This window comes from Zootoca vivipara, chromosome 6 (assembly GCF_963506605.1).
Source record: "Zootoca vivipara chromosome 6, rZooViv1.1, whole genome shotgun sequence".
In the NCBI taxonomy this organism is placed as follows: domain Eukaryota; kingdom Metazoa; phylum Chordata; class Lepidosauria; order Squamata; family Lacertidae; genus Zootoca; species Zootoca vivipara.
The window spans coordinates 67,840,880-67,861,767 of NC_083281.1; the positions used below are offsets into that span (position 1 = coordinate 67,840,880).

The 20,888-nt window shown below is 45.7% G+C and overlaps 1 protein-coding gene across 1 annotated transcript in view; it reads left to right on the top strand.

Moving 5' to 3' along the window:
• The first annotated feature begins 529 nt into the window (after positions 1-529).
• The window catches only part of LOC118086797 (ATP-binding cassette sub-family C member 12), a 67,948-nt gene continuing 47,589 nt past the window's right edge, over positions 530-20,888 (top strand). The window contains exons 1-12 of the mRNA XM_060276464.1: positions 530-538; positions 1,563-1,729; positions 3,603-3,758; positions 6,417-6,564; positions 6,770-7,003; positions 9,029-9,202; positions 10,999-11,146; positions 11,990-12,138; positions 13,535-13,642; positions 14,435-14,707; positions 15,816-15,887; positions 19,773-19,897. Of these exons, the coding sequence (XP_060132447.1) occupies positions 530-538; positions 1,563-1,729; positions 3,603-3,758; positions 6,417-6,564; positions 6,770-7,003; positions 9,029-9,202; positions 10,999-11,146; positions 11,990-12,138; positions 13,535-13,642; positions 14,435-14,707; positions 15,816-15,887; positions 19,773-19,897 (1,763 nt within the window). The remainder of the gene's footprint in view (positions 539-1,562; positions 1,730-3,602; positions 3,759-6,416; positions 6,565-6,769; positions 7,004-9,028; positions 9,203-10,998; positions 11,147-11,989; positions 12,139-13,534; positions 13,643-14,434; positions 14,708-15,815; positions 15,888-19,772; positions 19,898-20,888) is intronic.

Genomic DNA, 20,888 nt, shown 5'->3' on the forward strand with positions numbered 1-20,888 from the left:
CTAAACATTCGGAAGAACTTTCTGATGATCAGAGCTGTTCACCCGTGGAATGGATTCCCTCAGAAGGTGGTGGACTCTCACTCCTTGAAGATTTGCAAACAGAGACTGGTTGTCTACCTGCCAGGGATTCTTTAGGTGTGATTCCTGCATTGCGAGGAGTTGAATTAGATGACGCTTTGGGTCCCTTCCAACTCTATGATGCTATGGTTTTGTTATACCAGGCACCCCCAAACTTTGGCCCTCCAGATGTTTTGGACTACAATTCCCATCCTCCCTGACCATTGGTCCTCTTAGCTACGGATCATGGGAGTTGTAGGCCAAAACATCTGGAGGGCCGCAGTTTGGGGATGCCTCTGTTATACTCTCCCAAGGAGCAGAAGCAGTAAGCTGGTTAGGATGGAGCTGCTATGCTGGTTTCCAGACAGGTGGGTAACTGTTTCTTCCTGGTAGGGGGCAAGGCGAGGCAATGGAGAGGATGGTGCAGTGCAAATGCAGGAGCTGAGCCAGTCTGGTGCTCCTGGTTACCACCATGTTTGTGGTATGTTCACCTCCCACAGCTTTCTCACTCCCTTTGTTACTCCCTTTGTCACTCCCTTTCCAGGTAAGCAACCATGAGAGCCTTGTGGCCCCAGCCAGTCTGTCAACGCCTGGGCAATCCCCCATCTGGCTTCCACACTCTTCGGGAGGAAAGGATCGTAGCCAAGCAGAGCCAATAAATGGTGCCCTGCCAGTTTGGGATCCTTACTTGCTGAAGAGCCAACCAACTCTTTCTGCCACCCAAATGAAAATGGTGTCTTGCAGATGGGCTCTCGTCATTGATAGCTGTGGCTATCTTGCCCCACAGCAATGGCAACCAGAGACCTCTCTTGCTCCAATGGTAGGAAAGCCAACTAAGTTTTCGAAAAATACAAACTAAAGTTGGAAGGCCATGTGGTCTGATCCCTGAAGGCACAGGAAACCCAGTGTTACATACACTATCCCTGATAGGTGGCCATTGACCTTGTTGTTGTTTAGTCGTGTCCAACTCTTTGTGACCCCATGGACCAGAGCACGCCTGGCACTCCTGTCTTCCACTGCCTCCCGCAGTTTGGTCAGACTCATGTTGGTAGCTTCGAGAACACTGTCCAACCATCTCATCCTCTGTCGTCCCCTTCTCCTTGTGCCCTCCATCTTTCCCAACATCAGGCTCTTTTCCAGGGAGTCTTCTCTTCTCATGAGGTGGCCAAAGTATTGGAGCCTCAGCTTCAGGATCTTTACTTCCAGTGAGCACTCAGGGCTGATTTCCTTCAGAATGGAGAGGTTTGATCTTCTTGCAGTCTATGGGACTCTCAAGAGTCTCCTCCAGCACCATAATCCAAAAGCATCAATTCTTCAGCGATCAGCCTTCTTTATGGCCATCGACCTAAGTCACCTCCTAATGATGGATGGTCCACTACTTCAAAGTGGTACTTCAAGCAGTGGTACTTCAAGCAGCCTGTTCCACTGTTGAACAACTTTTTTTTCTTTCCCATCATTAAAGTAATATATATATATATATCTCTTCCTCTCTTTTTACTTCGAAGAAAAAACCGGCCGTAAGCGATGAGCCATGGGATCCGCAAGCGGGCAAGGTGTACGTGTCGGAGTCTCGTTTGAGTCCCGAGGTTAACACAATCACTGGCAAAAAGTCCTTCCACCAGAAATATTCTCAAAGCTTGGAAACCCTGATCCCCATCCGCCTGAAGGCAAGGCAAGTTGTGTGGCTGTAGGAAGCTGCCTAACGAGTCAGACCCATCTAGCTCAGTACTGTCAACACAGACCAGCAGCAGCTCTCCAGGATCTCAGGCCTTACCTGGAGATGCTGGAGATTGAACCGGTGTTTGTGTGTGACTGTGTGTGTGTGTGTGTGTGTCTTTTGCATGCAAGGCAGATGCAGTGCCACTGAGCTACATCCCTTCCCGTAACTGGAATGCAAGCAGCTTAACAAAGATCGCTTTGAATAGCATTTGCACCCTCTCGTTTGTCGCGGGAAAAAGGCCAGCAAAAATAAATAAACAAACCTCAAACTTGTGGGTCGGCATGAAACTGTGCACCTTATTTATTTATTTATTTATTTTGAAAGGTGCATTTCTTTTGTGAATTGCTGGGCTATAAAAATACTCCATCCGTTGAAATGTTAAGGCATCTCCTTAACACTGATTGATGGGAGACAGACCTTTTGAAAGGATTCTGTTTATGACTCTCTCTGTTTAATGCAATGTTACCATGATATTGAACAAAAGAAGTCCTGTTTTATTTCATTGGCGTTTATACCCCTCCTTTCCATGATAAAACCAGAAACTTCCTGAAGCTAGCAGGTCCAGATCTGGTCAGTGCTTGGCGCTCTAGACAATACCATTCTGAGTTCTGCCAAAGTCAAGAAATGAATGAATCATAAACACCACGCGGGTATGCATAAAAGCTCCCGTTGCTCGGTCCCTGCTCCTGCCAACCTAGCAGTTCGAAAGCACGTTAGAGTGCAAGTAGATAAATAGGTACCACTCCAGTGGGAAGGTAAACGGCGTTTCCGTGTGCTGCTCTGGTTCGCCAGAAGCGGCTTAGTCATGGTGGCCACATGACCCGGAAGCTGTATGCCGGCTCCCTCGGCCAGTAAAGCGAGATGAGCGCAGCAACCACAGAGTCGTTCGCGACTGGACCTAACGGTGAGGGGTCCCTTTACCTTTACCTTTTTATGCATAAAAAAGCCATTTGCAGCAGAGATGGTGACCCTCGATATGTTTCTTGCGCTCCAGCTCCCATCAGCCTCAGCCAATGGTCAAGGATGATGGGCATTGTAGTCTAACAACATCTGGAGGACCACACATTCTCCACCCTTGGTTTTTCATGATCTGGGTCTGCGCTAACAAGCATATTTGCAAATAGAAATATAGGGGAGAAACATACAGGACAGAAGAGCACATATAGGAACAGTGGAATGATCTATGTAAGCAACGAAAGGATAGCAAATAAGAAGTACAGACTATTACACCCATTTTTTTGGGGGGGGGACACCTTCAATTGGGGTGTGACTTCCCACATTAAAAAGCAGAAACTTTAACTAATCTTAGCACTTTCAGAGCGACTTCCCTTTGGCCACATTTATTTGTATTTAGCCAATTACTGGTAATAGCTATTGATTTCCTTATGAATTTGTTACGGCACATCTGTGTCAGGTGAAGGTTTGTACATATTTGGTAAGTATATATAAATAGTTTGTGCTTCAAATTTTCTTTACCCTTATGTTTTCAATATATAATGCAATTTCTGCTATCCCTAGATCAACTTCATCAACTTTGTCAAATCAATTAAACTGAATAGTTTAAAATGGATTTTTGAATACATGTGCAATTAATTGTTACTGTTCTGAACGATGCTTTTCATAGGGTAGAGGGCATTGGGGATAAGTTATGGAACCAAGGGGCTGTGACCCTAGAAAATTTGCGAACCACTCAATTAGACATTAGGAGAAAACCCACGAGAGTGTTGGAGTTTGGGTGGACAAACTTCCTGATGCAGCAGAAGGCAGCTTGCTAGCAGTGCAATAGCTTTTTGTTTCATTTTACTCTCTCCCCTCTCCCGGGCAGGTCAGCTGTGAATCCAATAGACAACGCGGGGCTGCTCTCGTTTGCGACATTTTCTTGGCTCTCGTACCTCATGCTCCGAGGATTCAAGCACAAACTCAGCATGGACTCCTTGCCTCCTCTGTCTCCCCTGGATAGCTCAGAACCAAACACCAGAAGGTAGTAGGGTTTTGACACACCGGTATATGTAAGAGCTTCTTCTGCATGCAGGGAACGATCATTTGCATGTCCACACACCCATCTCGGCTCTCGAGAACTTGAGTGTAAAAGGCAGTTCTTAGCTAGGAAATAACACTATTTGCAGCTTCTTGCTGCTCCACTCATGTAAAGTTCAAGGGAACAGGATGGAAGGCCACTGTCCTTCCCCGCCCCCTGAATTTTTGTTGTGCATGCAATGTTATGATCCTGATTTCATTCAGTCTCCCTGTAATTTTCCCATGCAGAGTCACCTTATGAGCAGGGCTGTCACCATTACCTGGCATCCGTGAGCACCCAAACCTAGGCACCCCAGTAAGGCCTGTTACTCATTCTTTAGTTCAGGAAGGCTTAACACAGGGATACCAGAAGGGTCCAACTGCTGCACCAGGCCAAAAAGACCCAGCTACTCTAGCATCCTGTTCTCACAGTGGCCAGCCAGGTGCTTGTGGGAAGCTTGGAAGTAGGAACCTGAGCGCCATGGTGCTCTTCCCGCTTGCGATTCCCAGCAAAGTGGCATTCAGAGGGCATGCTGCCTCTGAAGGGAAGACATAGACCTCTTAGCTAGTGGCCAAGCTGAAAGGCCTCTGCATCTGCTCAGAGGTACGGTCTTCCTGCTGCTTCACGTATCATTGGAAGGAAGAGCATCATGTGCCAATAAGGAAGGTAGCAATAGCCTCGTGTTCTTCCACCCCTATTTATCTTGTGAACCACTGTGAGAGCTTTTGATGATGGGTGGTATATAAACCCAATATTAATTAATCAATACATACCATAGAATTGATAGCTCTGTCCTCCCTTTTAACGCCATCCACGTTGGCCATCAGCATGGCATCTTTCGTCTTGACGCTGGATATTAGAATTCTTAGTGGAGCGTTTGCTTCAGCATCAATGCAGGTCAAAATGAGAGCTTATATTTGAGCTGGAGGTGCCATCCCTTCTGAACTACCAGTGAGGCCCTGATCTAGGCAGGTGCCTACATATGCCTCTCCCCTCCTCCCAAGTAGCATCATTCATGCCTGAACCTCCTCCCTGGCTCACTGTCCCCTTTGGTCCTATGACCCCAGAGGCAGGGGCGTAGGAAGGGGGGGGTGCGGAGGTGGTGATTCACCCCAGGTGTCATCCCAGAGGGGGGTGACAAAATCCCCTCTGGGCGGATTGTGCTGCCGCGCTGCGATACACCCTCCACCAGGAGGATTGCACTGCCATGCCATGATCACCCCCCCACGGGGTGGATCGCACACCGCGCCGTTATTGGCCCATGGACTGATCACCCCGCCCCTTGGGTGGATCACCCTGCCCCCCAGGTACATGGCACATACCGCTCTGGTGCTCGCCTTCCTCCGAGTCCCCACCTATAAACATTTCCCAATTCTCCTTCAAGGCTGTCTCATCTTGTTCTCTGATTTTACTAGTTAAGTTTACTAATTCAGCATATTCCATAATAATAATAATTTATTATTAATACCCCGCCCATCTGGCTGAGTCTCCCCTGCCACTTTGGGAGGCTCCCAATTGAATATTAAAACAATACAGCATTAAATATTAAAAGCTTCCCTTAACAGGGCTACCTTCAGATGTCTTTTAAAATTAGGATAGCTGCTTATTTCCTTGACATTTGATGGAAGGGCATTCCGCAGGACGGGTGCTGCTACTGAGAAGGCCCTCTGTCTGGTTCCCTGTAACCTCACTTCTCGCAATGAGGGAACCGCCAGAAGGCCCTTGGCGCTGGATCTCAACTGCCACCCCTCTTTTATAGGTACTGCATCCTCCCACTATTTGGGGGCATATAGTACTCTCACTGCAGTAGGCACATACAGAAACAAATTCCTTTGATTCTTTGGTACACCTGGTCCAATTATACCTAGGAGAAAAGCTTCTGGATTGTTGTTTTTGGGGGGTGGGGTGGGGGAACCCTCTTAAATATATATCTTTTTCATCTCATTATGTATCATCTCCCCAAATCCCTTAGCTATTCTATAAGTCCACTGCATATGATAAAATGTACCTTTTGTTTCTTTACATTTCCAACATGTACCTGATTCTGACGATACATCTTTGCTAGTTTACTTGGTGTAGAGTACCATCTATAAATCATTTTAACCTGTGGAACTATTTGACCACAGTATGTAACTAGCACAGTTAGAGCTTTCAATAAGGATTAAGAAAAATTTCATTAAGGTCTATCTATGGCTGTTAGAGAGATGTTTATCTAAATTAAGGTAACTGGTGACACCACCCGAGGGAGGAAGGGGGAGAAGGCTTTCTTTGATGGGGGGTGGGTGGAGGGAGGGTAAATTTCGATGTGTGGGGGGGGATGACAAAAAATTTCTGCACCGGGTACCACCTGACCTTGCTACACCACTGCCAAGAGGTGACCAGGGTGAGGTATGAGAGCCAGCCAGGAAGCCAGGCACCTAGGGTAGGGGTGTCTGGATCTGATGGGTCTGCCCCCCCCCGGGGCCCCATCAGCTGCCCAATGGTTGCCAGTTGGTTGCAAGGAATTACTCCCATAGGTCATCCTGTTCAGCACTGACTTTGTAGCTCGCCATCAGAAGTGGGTCTCTTCCAACCAGCTTGCGAGGGGAGGAAATGTGCAATGTGGTTGTTTGCCTTTGACAGATTGCAACACCTTTGGGAAGAAGAGCTGGCCAAAGTCGGTCCCAATAAAGCTTCCTTACGCAGAGTGGTGTTTAGATTCCAAAGGACCCGGATTCTGGTAGACATATTGGCTAACATCATTTCAGTTAGTATTGGTGCTTTGGGCCCGGTGAGTAGCATGGAAATACAATTTATAAACACGCTTGAAATGTGTGTTTCGAAGGTGGGTGGAGGGCTTGTCGGGTGGCCTTTACCAACCTGGCTCTCTCCAGATGTGTTTGAACTGCTGCTCCCATCCCATCCTCGGCCAGCATACCTTCCATTTGGCAGATTATCTCCCCACCCTGAAAAGTAACCGAGAAACACTTTTGCAGACATTGATAATCCACAACATCCTGCGGTACAGCGACAGCGACGCCTGGGACATCTTGCCTGGGATTGGCCTCTGCATAGCCCTTTTCATCACAGAGTTTTCCAAAGTCTTCTTCTGGTCAATGGCTTGGGCCATCAACTACCGCACCGCTATCCGATTAAAAGTTGCCGTGTCGACCCTGACATTTGAGAAGCTGCTGTCATTTAAGACTCTGGCACGCATGTCTGTCAGCGAAGTAAGTTGGTTTTATTTTATATGTAGCTCACCCTTCCTCCAAGGAGCTGAAGGTGGTGCACATGGTTATCTTCCTCCCATTAAAAAAACCCTCACAACAACCTCACGAGGTAGGTTACGATGAGGGATGGTGGCTGCCCAAGGTCAGCCAGCGAGTTTCATGGCTAAGAAGGCATTTCAACACTGCTCTTCTAGGTCATAGTCCAGCACTCTGGACCACATACATTCAGGGGTGAGGAATCTCAGACATAAGGACCATATGTGGTCCACCAGGCCACACCCCTCTCATCAGGCCACACCGCTCACTGCTCCTGCTGCGCACTCTCCTCTATCTGGAATGCTCCCTTGAAATGGGATAATGCCTAGGTGGAGTGTGTGTCTATATACAGAAACCTGAATGACTAGCATGTAACTTCCTATCAAATTAATTGCCCCACCCATTTTCCCTCCGTCTCCACCCACTACAGCCATACAGCCATCAAAATATTTCTCATGCAGGAACATGGCCTTCCAGCTGAAAATATTTCCTTACCCCTGCTCTCATTCACTTGCTTCCTAGGAGGCATTTGATTGGTAAAACTTCTTTGATGAAAGGTTTAGAAAGGATTGTTCTGATCACTGGACAGTGCCAGCTATAGAGGGCCCCGAGGGTCCCAAGCACACACACAATTTTGGTTGTGGGATGCTCAGTACCCACACCGCAGGGCCCCCGACGTTACTTCCGGTGCCTTGCGAAACACTGGAAGTCATGTCCGAGGCCTCATGAGACCTCAAAGATGCCGTCCGAGGCCTTGCAGGACCACAGAACCTGACTTCCAGTGCCACCTAAAGCCACAAGGCTGTGGGGGGCACAATGTCATGGCGTCACGTCACATGCGCTGGGCACCTACCGTATTGGCTAAAATATAAGCCACACTTTTCCTCCAAATTCTGACAATGAAAAGTTAAAGTGTGGCTTATATTCACGACCTTCCCTTTCCCCCAATGGCTCTGGGGAGGCTTGGGAGCAGCAGGCGGGCTGTGCGCCATTGCCCCATGCTCCCAGGCTGCTCTCTGGGGAGGGGGGAGTCGCACCGCTTTCCTGGCGCCTCCCCCCCCCAAGAGCAGCCTGGGAGCACGGGGCAATGGCAAGCAGCCCAAGCCACCGGAAAGAAGAGGGAAGCGGGGGAGTCTGCTGGCAGCCTAGAAGCGTGGGGGGATGTCTTTTTTCTCCCCCCCTTTCAATTTTGAAGTTGCGGCTTATTTGCGGGTGCAGCTTATATTCGGGCCAATACGGTATAACCTGGGGCCCAAGTTAGTGCCCCTGTCACTGGATAAGGCTATTAAGTCATGATGGTCAGGTGCTTCCTCCAGGTCTAGAGCCAGCTGTTGATGTGGGACGACAGTGGCAGAGGGCCATTGCCCTCAGTGCTACTTGCAGACTTCTGTTTAGTCCTGCTGGGCAGCAGAATGCTGGACTAGGTAGGCCTTCAGGAAGATCCAGAACAGCAGGCTGGTATTATAAAACCAGGTGGTTACACATCAGCCCAGCCGGGTGTTACATATACCTTGACAATGAATTGAAAACCTTTGATTACGAGATCACTTCTGACAACTTTGATTCTCTGAGTTTCTCGTTTTTCCAGTCTGCATTTCCACAACACTCTTCTAATTTTTTTAAAGCCCTCATGAAAATTTGACATATTAGTGCAAATTTCTCTTAATAGATGTAAGCAGTTTAAACTAATAACACACATTTTTGCAAGCCATTTCCTCAAGATAATGCATTTTTGTATATTTTTATTAATATTAGATGTCTGTGCACATGTCACTCTACTATATGCATTTTGGTACACATTACACATACAGGAGAACGGCATTGCAAAATTCAGAAAAGTGGGAACTTCAAGGATGGCTCGCACATTGTTTAAGAAAGTACAAATTTAGTAGGTTCGTCTTTAAATGTGAACCAATCTGAATTTCTCCCTCGTTCTTCCTTCTGGCCAGTTGGTCATGACATCACTCTTGCTTCCTTTGTATCTTTCAGATGATCAATTTGCTAAGCAATGACGGCTATCGAATATTTGACGCTGCTTTAGTTTGTCCCCTGCCACTTGCTATACCTCTGCTGATGATCATCGGCGCAATCTACTCCTGCATCATCCTTGGTCCCACGGGACTCATAGGGCTGTTTCTTTACATTATATTCATACCTGTACAGGTAACACAGTCATTTCCTACATAATCATGGCACTATTTAGCAGGAAGAAACTCCAATGAAAATCCTCGCTGTTACGTATTTTTTTACATGGCTGTTTATCTGTATATATTTGAAAATTTTATATATGGATGTTTTATGATGGCCTATATTTGTAATGCCTAATAAAGGCTTGGCGAAGTAAGCTTATGTCAATAACTGTTTTAGAAAAAAGGTTCCCCCCTCCCCCGCTGAGGAGTTTAAGAGAACCTCTAGATGGGTGGGCATTTTTGGTGGGTATATTCTGCAACATGCCATTGGCCTTGTTCACACCATACATTTAAAGCACTCTGGACCTGCTTTAAACAGTTGTTTTTTAAATTTAATATTTTTAAAATTATTATTATTAGAAATTTAGACTATACATACAGTACATACATATGATACATACATACATACATACATACATACAAACAAACAAATTTACATACACACAATAAACACTAATTTGTCCCACCACCACCCTCCACCCACCACATGTGAATGACTTCATCTATTTTCCTGCTTTAAACAGTCAAAGAATCCTGGGAGCTAAAGTTTGTTACGGGTGCCGAGAGTTGTTAGGAGAACCCCTTTCTTCCCCCCCCCCCTCAGCAGTACCATTTCCCAGAGTTCCCTGAGAAGAGGATGCATAGTTAAACCACTCTGGGAACAGCAGCTCTAGGAGGGGTCTCCTAACAACTCTCAGCACCCTTAACAAACGACAGCTCCTAGAATCCCTTAGGTTAAGCCACGGCCATTTAAAGTGGTGCTTTAAATGCCTAGCATGTCAATACGGCCACTGATGCAATAACAGTGGTAGATTTATCCCTGGGCGTCCACTCCCCCTTATTAGTTGTTCTGTGATGCTTCCCCAATATTATTGCGTTACTGCCGCCTGGGGCGTCACCCTTGTGCTATAGTACAACATTCATACAGCACAACCTGGAACATTAGTAGTATGAACTGTCACAGGGTTTCAGCAGGAAGCTACAGGAGTGGATATGAAGCGGTATGTCCTTCTCAAAACTTTTTCAGGTGCAAACAGGGCTGAAAGCACGATTGTGTGTAATGGTCCCCATACCATCACAAGCCCAAATAATCCTGAATGCATCTTGTCTGGAAGGGCCCATAGTCTATTCACTGGATGACACTGGACTTATTTGTACCCGGGTGAAGTTAGGCGTTTCCTGCCTCTGTCATGTTCTTGTTGAGTGTCAGGAAGTTGAACAAAAACTTTCTGACTGGTGTGTCCTCTAAGCCAGAGGTTCCCAAAGTCCCCCCCCAGGCCACAGCCCCCTTGGTTCTATAAGCCCATTCCTGTGTGCGCCCTACGAAAAGCATTCTTCAGAATAGTGGTTTGCACGGCACACTAAGAAAGATAATGGCACAATAAAGTTCATAACAGTACGGTAACAATCAATTGCACATTTATTCAAAATCCAGTTAAAGCTATTTAGTTTAATCGATTCGACAAAACTGATGAACTTGATCTAGTCATACTAGATTTCCAAAGTCTGAAAGTAATTTAAACCCCCAGCGCCCCCTGCCGCCCTCTTGCCTCTTAGTCCCTGCCCACGTAATCCCACTGCCCTTTAGGGGTGCTATCAGGCTACTTCCATGAGTAGGGGGAGAGAGGCACCTTCTCAGTGCAAAGCGTGTGGTCTACACTAAGCTACTTGGACCTTCCCTAAGGGCACTTTTTTTTTTAAACAGGCCCATTAGTTTTTGTCTCTTATATTAACTGTTTGCTCTCTTCACATTTTGCCTATTTGCTGTAGATGTCCATAGCCAAGATAACATCTGTATTCCGAAGAGCCGCCATTCAGAAGACGGATAAGCGTGTGCGAATAATGTCTGAGATTTTAACATGTATGAAGCTGATTAAGATGTATGCTTGGGAGAAATCTTTTGCGAACACCATCAAAGGTATGGGGCATGGCGGGGGAAGAGTTCTTTTGCATTTCAGCTGAGTTCCTTATGTGGATCGTTACCTGCAATTGTCTTTGTTTCAGTGGTCATCCAAGATTATAATTTGCAAAATTGCATTCCATTGTCTAGAATAGGTGGTGTGGCCAAAAGTGGATGTTGCCACTGCTTACCTGCCATGTGGCACGTACAAGCACACAGCCCTCCTTCTCAGCTGATCCATGCAGGTCAGCATGGGAGGGGCATTACCGTATATAGAAATGACGACAGCCAATGTTCATATGCCTCCCAGTGAAATATGCCACTGTTTGGAATTCTTAGTAGCTCTTCGGCTTCAAGAGAGAATATAGGACCCCCAAGGAGAACATCCTGATACCTAAAGACAGATCAAAGCTTTTAAAAGGACAGATCACAAGCCTCCAATCCCGATAATTATTCTTCCCAGGGGTTGTGAATGCGGCAACCTGAATTTGTACCTTTTCTGTAGGTTTGCTTTTCGTTCAGTTGTGCTCTCTACTGTATTTCTTTTATGTTATCAAATTATATGTTTTTGATTAAATAAAAACAGATAAATACATTTTAAAATATGATTTTCAATCTGATGGCTGGGGAAGGAGTCATCTGCTTCCCCATGAGGACACCTAGGATTGTAAAAGGGGTATAAACCTCCCCATTCAACCCAGCTCTGTTGGAGGAAGGGTTACCACTGCCTCCAAAATCAGTGGGGCCTTGTCATTTGCTTGCAGTGGGATAGATCATCTAGGGTAGAAGCCTAGAAGGTTCTGTGGTTTACCACTTTGCTAAAATCATAACAGCTTGATATATGTATTTTACCCTCCCCAGGCACCAGAAAAATGGAAAGGAAAATCCTAGAAAAATGCGGATATGTACAGAGCGTGAATTTTGCCCTAACTCCAATTGTGTCCACCACAGCGATGGTCTTGACATTCACCTTCCACCTTCTTTTGAAGCGAGAGCTAACAGCCTCTGCTGTAAGGCTTAGCCACAATTTACATTTTGTTAATGATCATTTTGTCAGTTTCATATTTTGACCCTGATGTTGTTGACATTACCTTTCTGGCACCCTAAAACTTAGGGTCAAACTAACATTATTCCAGCTTTGTATGTGGTTACTCACCTGTTCACCATGGATGACCAGACATTCTGTGATGGTGAGTGCATAGCATTCCTTGGAGGTGAGCGTGAGAAGGTCAGTGGAGGAAGACTAGACCACTCCATCCCTTGTCTACCAGCTTGCTTTGTTTCCATGCTTGCTGTGGAAGAAGGAAAATCTCTTCATCCACAACCTGCACACAAAACGGGGGGGGGGGGAGGGGGTTAGAGATGAGAAGGATCACCCCATCCCTCTTCCACTAGTCCACTTGATCAAATGCCTTTTTAAAAATGAAAAACCCCAAAATTCTAAGTGGTTACATGGAAACTTCTTAGGGGGGCACACAGAGAAGGACCTCAGATACAGATTGTAGGGTCTGAGTAAGTTCATACCTGGAAAGGCGGCCATTGGAAACCTTGGGGTATTGGGGTTCTGTGTTATGCAAGGCTTTATAGGTCAAAACCAGTATTTGGAGTTGGTCCTTTTTTCTGCATACCTGTGCTGATGAGCTGGATTCCTGGTTTACTTCCTTCCACAGCAAGGCCACATAACACCGGTCCTAGGAAACCTACATTGGCTCCCAGTACGTTTCCGAGCACAATTCAAAGTGTTGGTACTGACCTTTTAAGCCCTAAACGGCCTCGGTCCTGTATACCTGAAGGAGCGTCTCCACCCCCATTGTTCAGCCCGGACACTGAGATCCAGCGCCGAGGGCCTTCTGGTGGTTCCCTCACTGCGAGAAGCAAAGCTACAGGGAACCAGGCAGAGGGCCTTCTCGGTAGTGGCGCCCGCCCTGTGGAACGCCCTTCCATCGGAGGTCAGGCAGATGAACAACTTCCTGACATTTAGAAAACACCTAAAGGCAGCCCTGTTTAGGGGAGTTTTTAATCTGTGATATTTTAATGTATTTTTGTATTTGTTGGAAGCCGCCCAGAGTGGCGGGGAAAACCCAGCCAGATGGGCGGGGTATAAATAATACATAATAAATAAATAATAAAGCACTTTGAAGTTAAGTATAATGCAGCTCCTTATGTTCTATATGCCAAAAGAGCTGGAGAAGGAGTAGGAACAGGGGAAACTGTCTCTCCCAAGCCTCCATCAGAGAAATTCAGTGCAGCATCAAAATTCATATTGCAACCTGGCAGCTTTAGTCCATGCTGCCATCGTCGAGGTGGTGTAGTGGTTGGAATGTTGGGCTAGGACTGCAGGGAGTGAGGTTGAAAGTCTCAGTCTGCCATGATTCCAGCTGCCTTTTAACTCCTTTCCCTTTCCAGGCCTTCAGCATGATTGCTATGTTTAACGTCATGAGGTTTTCACTTGCCATTCTGCCGTTTGCTGTGAAAGCCATGGCGGAAGCAAATGTCGCTATTAAAAGAATGGAGGTAAAACAACAACAACAACAACAACAACAACAACAACAACAACAACAACAACACAAATGTTTTAGGTTTGTTCAGCGGGAGCATGAGAAACAATGGCCACAGCCTCCTCTAGGCTGAGGTTCCTGCGCTGGACCACACTTTTGCTGTAGCAATATGCACTGTAATATATTATTACACCGGAGGCTGCTTGCTAGGGAAATTACAAGTAACGTTAAAGGTAAAGGTAAAGGGACCCCTGACCATTAGGTCCAGTCATGATCGACTCTGGGGTTGCGGCGCTCATCACGCGTTATTGACCGAAGGAGCCGGCGTACAGCTTCCAGGTCATGTGGCCAGCATGACAAAGCCGCTTCTGGCGAACCAGAGCAGCACATGGAAACGCCGTTTACCTTCCCGCTGTAGCGGTACCTATTTATCTACTTGCATTTTGACGTGCTTTCGAACTGCTAGGTTGGCAGGAGCTGGGACCGAGCAACGGTAGCTCACCCCCTTCGCAGGGATTCGAACCACCGACCTTCTGATCGGCAAGCTCTAGGCTTAACCCACAGCGCCACCTGTTCATAACCCTTTGTTCTTGATCTTCTTCTTCTTCTTTTTTTTTTAAAAACACGTTAGTTCTGACTTTCAAGCTAGTTCCCAGAGTTTATTAATCCAGTGACTAGACAGGCAGCTCCTGGACATCCCATTATACTCCAAGCATACCTCTGCCACAATCACACAGTAAGTTAATTCTGTGCATTACTTTATTGGGTGCCATCCTCAACCCTGCCTCTCTCCTTTTTTTTCCTTTAGAAATTTCTGCTCGCCAAAACTCCTCCTGCCTATGTGATGGCACTGGAGGACCCCCAGAATGCTGTCGTCCTGAAAAATGCCACTTTGTCATGGGTGAATTTGTCTAGTGAAAGCAGCGCTAGAAGTAATAAGGAGAAGGTCCTGAAAGTGAAAAGTGTATGCGAGCCCCAAACCATGACCGGAGTCGCCGCGTCTCACTCTCAGACATCAAGTTCTGGGAAGGAGTGCAGTAGTGGCAATGTCCTGTCCAACATCAGTTTTAAGGTGCAGAAAGTAGGTATACCTGGATGATAATTCCCAGAAGAGTAGCCGTCCTAAGTCCAACAAGGAAGAGCCAAGTGGCACCTTGAAGACGGACACGTTTCTATGGAATAAGCTTTTGTGGGCTGCTGTCCATCGGATGCATGAAATGTTACCCTGAGTTGCAATTACGTGCGCAGAACACAGGTTATATCCAGTGTTATCTTTACTCAAAGCAGACCCATTGAAATTGATGGGCATGACTAACTTAGGGAGATTAATTTCAGTGGGTGTACTCTGATTAAAACTTAGTTGGCTATGGCCCATGGTTGGGAGGGGGGAACAGTAAAAATTGAGATCAGAGGGAGATTAAAGTCCCACCTGTACTGTATGTCTATTGCCCCCCTTTGAATAGTCATAGCTTCTCCCAAGGAAAACAGAAAACAAGAACCAAAAGAATTGTTTCTCACAGGAAGGAAACAAAGCACAGATTTCTCAGCTCTTGCACACAATTTGTACGTAAAGTTTTAGACACGGCAATGTTATGGATGGGCCTTTCTCTGAAAGTCTAGTTTTGATGGATGTCAGAACTTAATGGGCCAACGTTATCCACGACGCAGAAAATAGTATGTGCCAGAATCCTTTGGGAGAAGCCATGACTATTTAAAATGGTATAATACTGCTTTAAATATATAGTGCAGATGGCACCTAGATGAAGTAAAGTAGACAGTGATAGCCAGTGCTTTTTTTCTGGGAGGACGCAGGGGTACACATGCCCCTAAACATTTTGTGAATCTTTGTACTTTTGTCCATTCACTGTATTTATTTCCCCCGATTTGAACTATAAAATGGTGATTTTCTTGAGTCAATATGAGAGTACCCCTAAACATTTTTTTAAAAGAAAAAAGTACTGGTGATCTTTCTTTTTTAAATATATTTTTATTAAGGGTTTTCTTGGTTTACAAAGAAAGGTGCAATTCATTCTGTTTCTAATAAATCTTTTCTAACATTTCTTTCTGACTTCGATGTGCCACGGTAAAGAGTTAAGCAATCACTCTATGCATGTTCATGTAGCATACCAGTTGGGGAAAATGCACAATTGCTATGAATAGATCTGTTTCAAAATATATTTTCTTTGTAGGGCAAGGTTTTAGGGATTTGCGGACACGTTGGAAGTGGAAAGAGCTCGATCATGTCAGCGATATTGGGACAGGTATGCTACCTTTTAAACATTTTGCAGAAAATGCACACCATCTACTGCAGTTACTTGCAATGTTGTACATTTTTCTGTATTAAATTATTCTTTTTTCTTTTTTTGTAAATTTTTATTAAAGGTTTTCTCAGTTTACAAAGACTTGGGCAATGTCTCTCATAGCTTTTTTACAGATCAGTTTCAATTGTTGAGACATTGGGGAGGAAAAGGGGGAGAGCGGTAGATAAGGGGAGGGGTGGGGGTGGTGTGACAATGTTTCTAGTTTACTTAAAGTGTGTGGGGGGGGGGTTGTCAGCATCAGTTGTGCAGGTTCTTTGTTGTGCATTTGTTTTCCTTTGATGGTGAGAGTTGTTGGGGTTGGCCTAGGATATAGTTTTCTTTTGTGGTTGGCTGTGGTGGTCTGTTTTATGTGAGTAGGGTGGGCGGGTGTTCTGGGTCAGGTTAGCCATATTGATTTGTATGCTGTTGGTGGATTTCTGTCGTTGTCTTGTTGGGCTGTGTATGTGACAAAGGGGAGCCATACTGGGGTGAAGCTGTCTTCTTCTATTTGACCCCGTGTCAATTTCAACTTATTGGTTAATTTTTCTAGTAGGGCTGTTTCCCATACCGTCTGGTACCACTGATCCATGTTTACTCCTGCCAGGTCTTTCCAGTGTCTGGTTATGGTGTTTCTGGTAGCTGAGAGTAAGTGGGTTATGAGTTCTTTGTGATGTAGGTGGGCATTATTGTCCTGGAAGATGTTTAGCAGGGCCAGTTCTGGGGTAAGTTCTAATGTTTGTTGGGTTATTTTACCTATTTCTCTTACGGTTGTTCTCCAGAATTGTTGGGCTTTGGGGCATTCCCACCACATGTGGAAATATGTGCCTGTTGAGGTGCATCCTCTCCAGCATTTTGATGAGGTTCCTGGGCGTATTAGTGCTAGTTTTTGTGGTGTTAGGTACCACCTGTAGATGGTTTTCAGAGTAAGTTATTTCCTTTTTGCTGATATGGATTTAAAGGGGGTGTATTAAATTATTTTATGGTTGTATTGGATGAATAAGAATATCAACCTCAGCACTTGCGAAGTATAGGCATCAAGCATGTGTTGTTGTGCAGTGTCTAGAATGTCAGCCTACGACCTGCGAGATCAGGGTTCAAATCTCCACTCAGCTTCTGTCAATAGGCAGGGAGTTCCAAAGTGTAGGTGTTACCACACTAAAATATTGATTTGTTACAACTGAAGAATGAGTATCCCATGGCACCTGTAACAGTGCAAGTTTCGCAGATTGGAGTGGCTGAATGGGCACACAGGGGGTAAGGGAAAGATAACAAGTTGGTAACAACCAGTGCAGATCTCTGAGAGAGGTGTTACATGTCAGCAACCATGATACAACATTGTATAATAATAATAATAATAATAATAATAATAATAATAATAATAGTTTTTTTTAATACCCCGCCCATCTGGCTGGGTTTCCCCAGCCACTCTGGGCAGCTCCAACAGAATATTAAAAGCACAATAAAACATCAAACATTTAAAACTTCCCTAAACAGGGCTGCCATCAGATGTCTTCTAAAAGTCAGATAGTTGTTTATTTTCTTGACATCTGATGGGAGGGTGCTTCACAGGGCGGGCACCACTACCAAGAAGGCCCTCTGCCTGGCTCCCTGTAACTTGGCTTCCCCCAGTGAGGGAACTGCCAGAAGGCCCTCGGCACTGGACCTCAGTGTCCCGGCAGAACGATGGGAGTGGAGACGCTCCTTCAGGTATACTGGGATGGGGCCGTTTAGGGCTTTCAAGGTCAGCACCAACACTTTGAATTGTGCTCGGAAATGTACTGGGAGCGAATGTAGGTCTTTCGGAACCGGTGTTATATGGTCTCGGCGGCCGCTCCCAGCCCACCAGTCTAGCTGCCACATTCTGCACTAACTGCAGCTTCCAGCTTAAGCACAAAGGGAAGCTCTACAACACAGTGCATTGCAGTAATCCAATATTGGAGTCACCAGTGCCAGAACAGCCGTGGTCAAGCTCTCCTGGTCCATTCTGGGAGAATGGCCGACATATCTATTAATAGCCGTGGCTAGCAGACAAGCTCCTCCCTTCCTCTTGCTTTCAAGCGTTGCCCCCCCAAAACGAACAATCCACTTCTGTTTCACTTCACATTTTAGCCCGTCCCCAAATGCAGCCCAAAACTGCACTGAGCTCTCCAAGTGAACACAGAGCACATGGTGATGCTTTATAACAATTGAAAATGTAATCATGCTTGCTTTCTAAGGTCTATTTTCCTTATTACAAATGTTTGCACCTTCTTCTTTTTAGCATACACTGCTTAAGTTTCTCTAGACCGGCGGTGGGGAGCGTGCCACCCTCCAAACGTTGTTGGATTCCAACTCCCGTGAGCCCCAGCTAGCTTTGCTCATGGGTGGGGTGGGGGATTGTGGTCCTTTGGCACCTGGAGGGCCACACCTCCCCCACTTCTGTCCTGGGCAGGAAGGATTGCCTATAAAATATGGAAATTCAGTAATGCATGCCACTGAATTAGGAGCAAGAGGAAGAAAAGGAAGCAGGCAGCTAATCTGCTCTTGAAGCTGCTCTCCAGCCACTATTACAAAATCTGTGTCACTCACTTAGCACTCAATTTCAATTAGATGTAATCAGGGCACCTCTCTATGCATTTGATTTTCTGTAATGGAGTGATTAGGAGGATCCAGACTAAACACCAGCAGTGCGACAGTGTCCTCTGAAGCTGTGCTTTTCAGGGTGGGTAGCATGTGCTATAGACATCAGGTGGTTTTTACAAGACATTCTCAAGTTTGCAGTCGTATGGGCCCTTACTTGCAGGTAAATGCAAATGAATTTTACTTTTGCACAGCAGATTAGCAGCCAGTGTGGTGTGGTGGTTAAGAGCGGTAGACTTGTAATCTGGGGATCCGGGTTCGCGTCTCCGCTCCTCCACATGCAGCTGCTGGGTGACCTTGGGCTAGTCACACTTCTTTGAAGTCTCTCAGCCCCACCCACCTCACAGAGTGTTTGTCGTGGGAGAGGAAGGGAAAGGAGAATGTTAGCTGCTTTGAGACTCCTTCGGGTGGTGATAAAGCGGGATATCAAATCCAAACTCCTCCTCCTCCTCCTCTTCCTCCTCCTCCTCCTCCTCCTCCTCCTCCTCCTCCTCCTCCTCCTCCTCCTCCTCCTCCTCCTCCTCCTCCTCCTCCTCTTCTTCTTCTTCTTCTTCTTCTTCTTCTTCTTCTTCTTCTTCTTCTTCTTCTTCTTCTTCTTCTTTTTCTTCACATGCGCCTGCCTGTCTCCAGCTGGGCAATCAAGGAGCGTTGTCAGAGTTCAAGGACGCATTTTAGCCCTGCAAAAACTATCGAGGAGGGTGGGAAGCAGGGCTGACGAGGGGTGTGACCTGGGGAGAATAGGTGTGGCTAGGAGGAGTCTCAAGGGTCAGATAAAAAGGCCAGGGAGGGCCACACCCAGACCTGAAGTTCTCAACCCTTGGTTTAAAGTATGAAATAATAATAATAATAATAATAATAATAATAATAATAATTTATATTTATATATTATAATAATTTATAATTTATATTTATTTAATATATTTATACCCTGCCCATCTTTTCCCCAGCCACTCTGGGCGGCTTTCAACAGAAATATTAAAATATACTGATTTCTTAAAGATTAAAAGCTTTCCTAACTGATTTTTGTAGCTTGAGCTGGTTTTTTAAAAATGAAATTTGTGCTGATTCTATTGTAACAATCTATTCTTCGAAGATATGTAATCTTAACATTGTGTTCATGTAATCTACTTTGAGCTGGTTCTGTTTAAAAAAGGGGGGCGGGTGGAAAGCAATACAGAATGTTTCCAGCTGATAAAATAATTACAGCATGCACTCTGCTTGTTTTAGATGTACCTCCATGAGGGGACTGTCGCGGTGCATGGGACTTTTGCATACGTGTCTCAGCAGGCATGGATATTTCACGGGAGCGTCAGAGACAACATTCTTTTTGGAGAAGAATACAATGCACAGAGGTAAATATAAAATTAGACAAGAGGATAATGAGGTTGTCACTGTGTGTGTGTGTGTGTGTGTGCCTTCCTCAGGAACATTGCGGGTTCCTTCCTGAACATTAGCTTTCTCTGGTCATTTTACTTGAAGTGTGCAGACAGGTTTCTACCCAACACATTACTAAGGAGCAATACAAGTTAAATAACTGTAAGGCTGCAATCCTACGGTGTGTCGGAGAGCATTCTAGGCACCCACATGTTTTTTTTTTGGGGGGGATCTTCTTCTCCCAAGGTGCAGGGAGAGGCACCCACCCTTAGTACGTTTCCAAGCACAGGACGTTTCCGAGCACAGTTCAAAGTGTTGGTGCTGACCTTTAAAGCCCTAAATGGCCTTGGTCCAGTATACCTGAAGGAGCGTCTCCACCCCCATCATTCTGCCTGGACACTGAGGTCCAGTACTGAGGGCCTTCTGGTGGTTCCCTCGTTGCGAGAAGCCAAGTTGCAGGGAACCAGGCAGAGGGCCTTCTCGGTGGTGGCGCCCGCCCTGTGGAACGCCCTCCCATCAGATGTCAAAGAGAAAAACAGCTACCAGATTTTTAGAAGACATCTGAAGGCAGCCCTGTTTAGGGAGGCTTTTAATGTTTAATAGATTATTTTATTTTATTTTTCTGTTGGAAGCCACCCAGAGTGGCTGGGGAATAAATTTATTATTATTATTATTATTATTATTATTATTATTATTATTATTATTATAGTCAATCTGACTTTGTCAGCCAGGGGGTCACAATTGTTTTTGCAGCCCATGGACTCATTTGGAATTTTGAGGAAGTGGCTGCCGGATGTGTGGCACAACATAAAATGGCTTCCCCCATCTAAAAGAGCGAAAGGAGAGGCAGAGCCACAGAATGGGGTGGATACACCAGCCATCAAAATGCGGTAAAGGCACCTACCTCAGCCACTGTAGCCATCGCCCATGGAGAGAAAGTCTTTGCACCTTTCCTTTGTTCAGAACAGG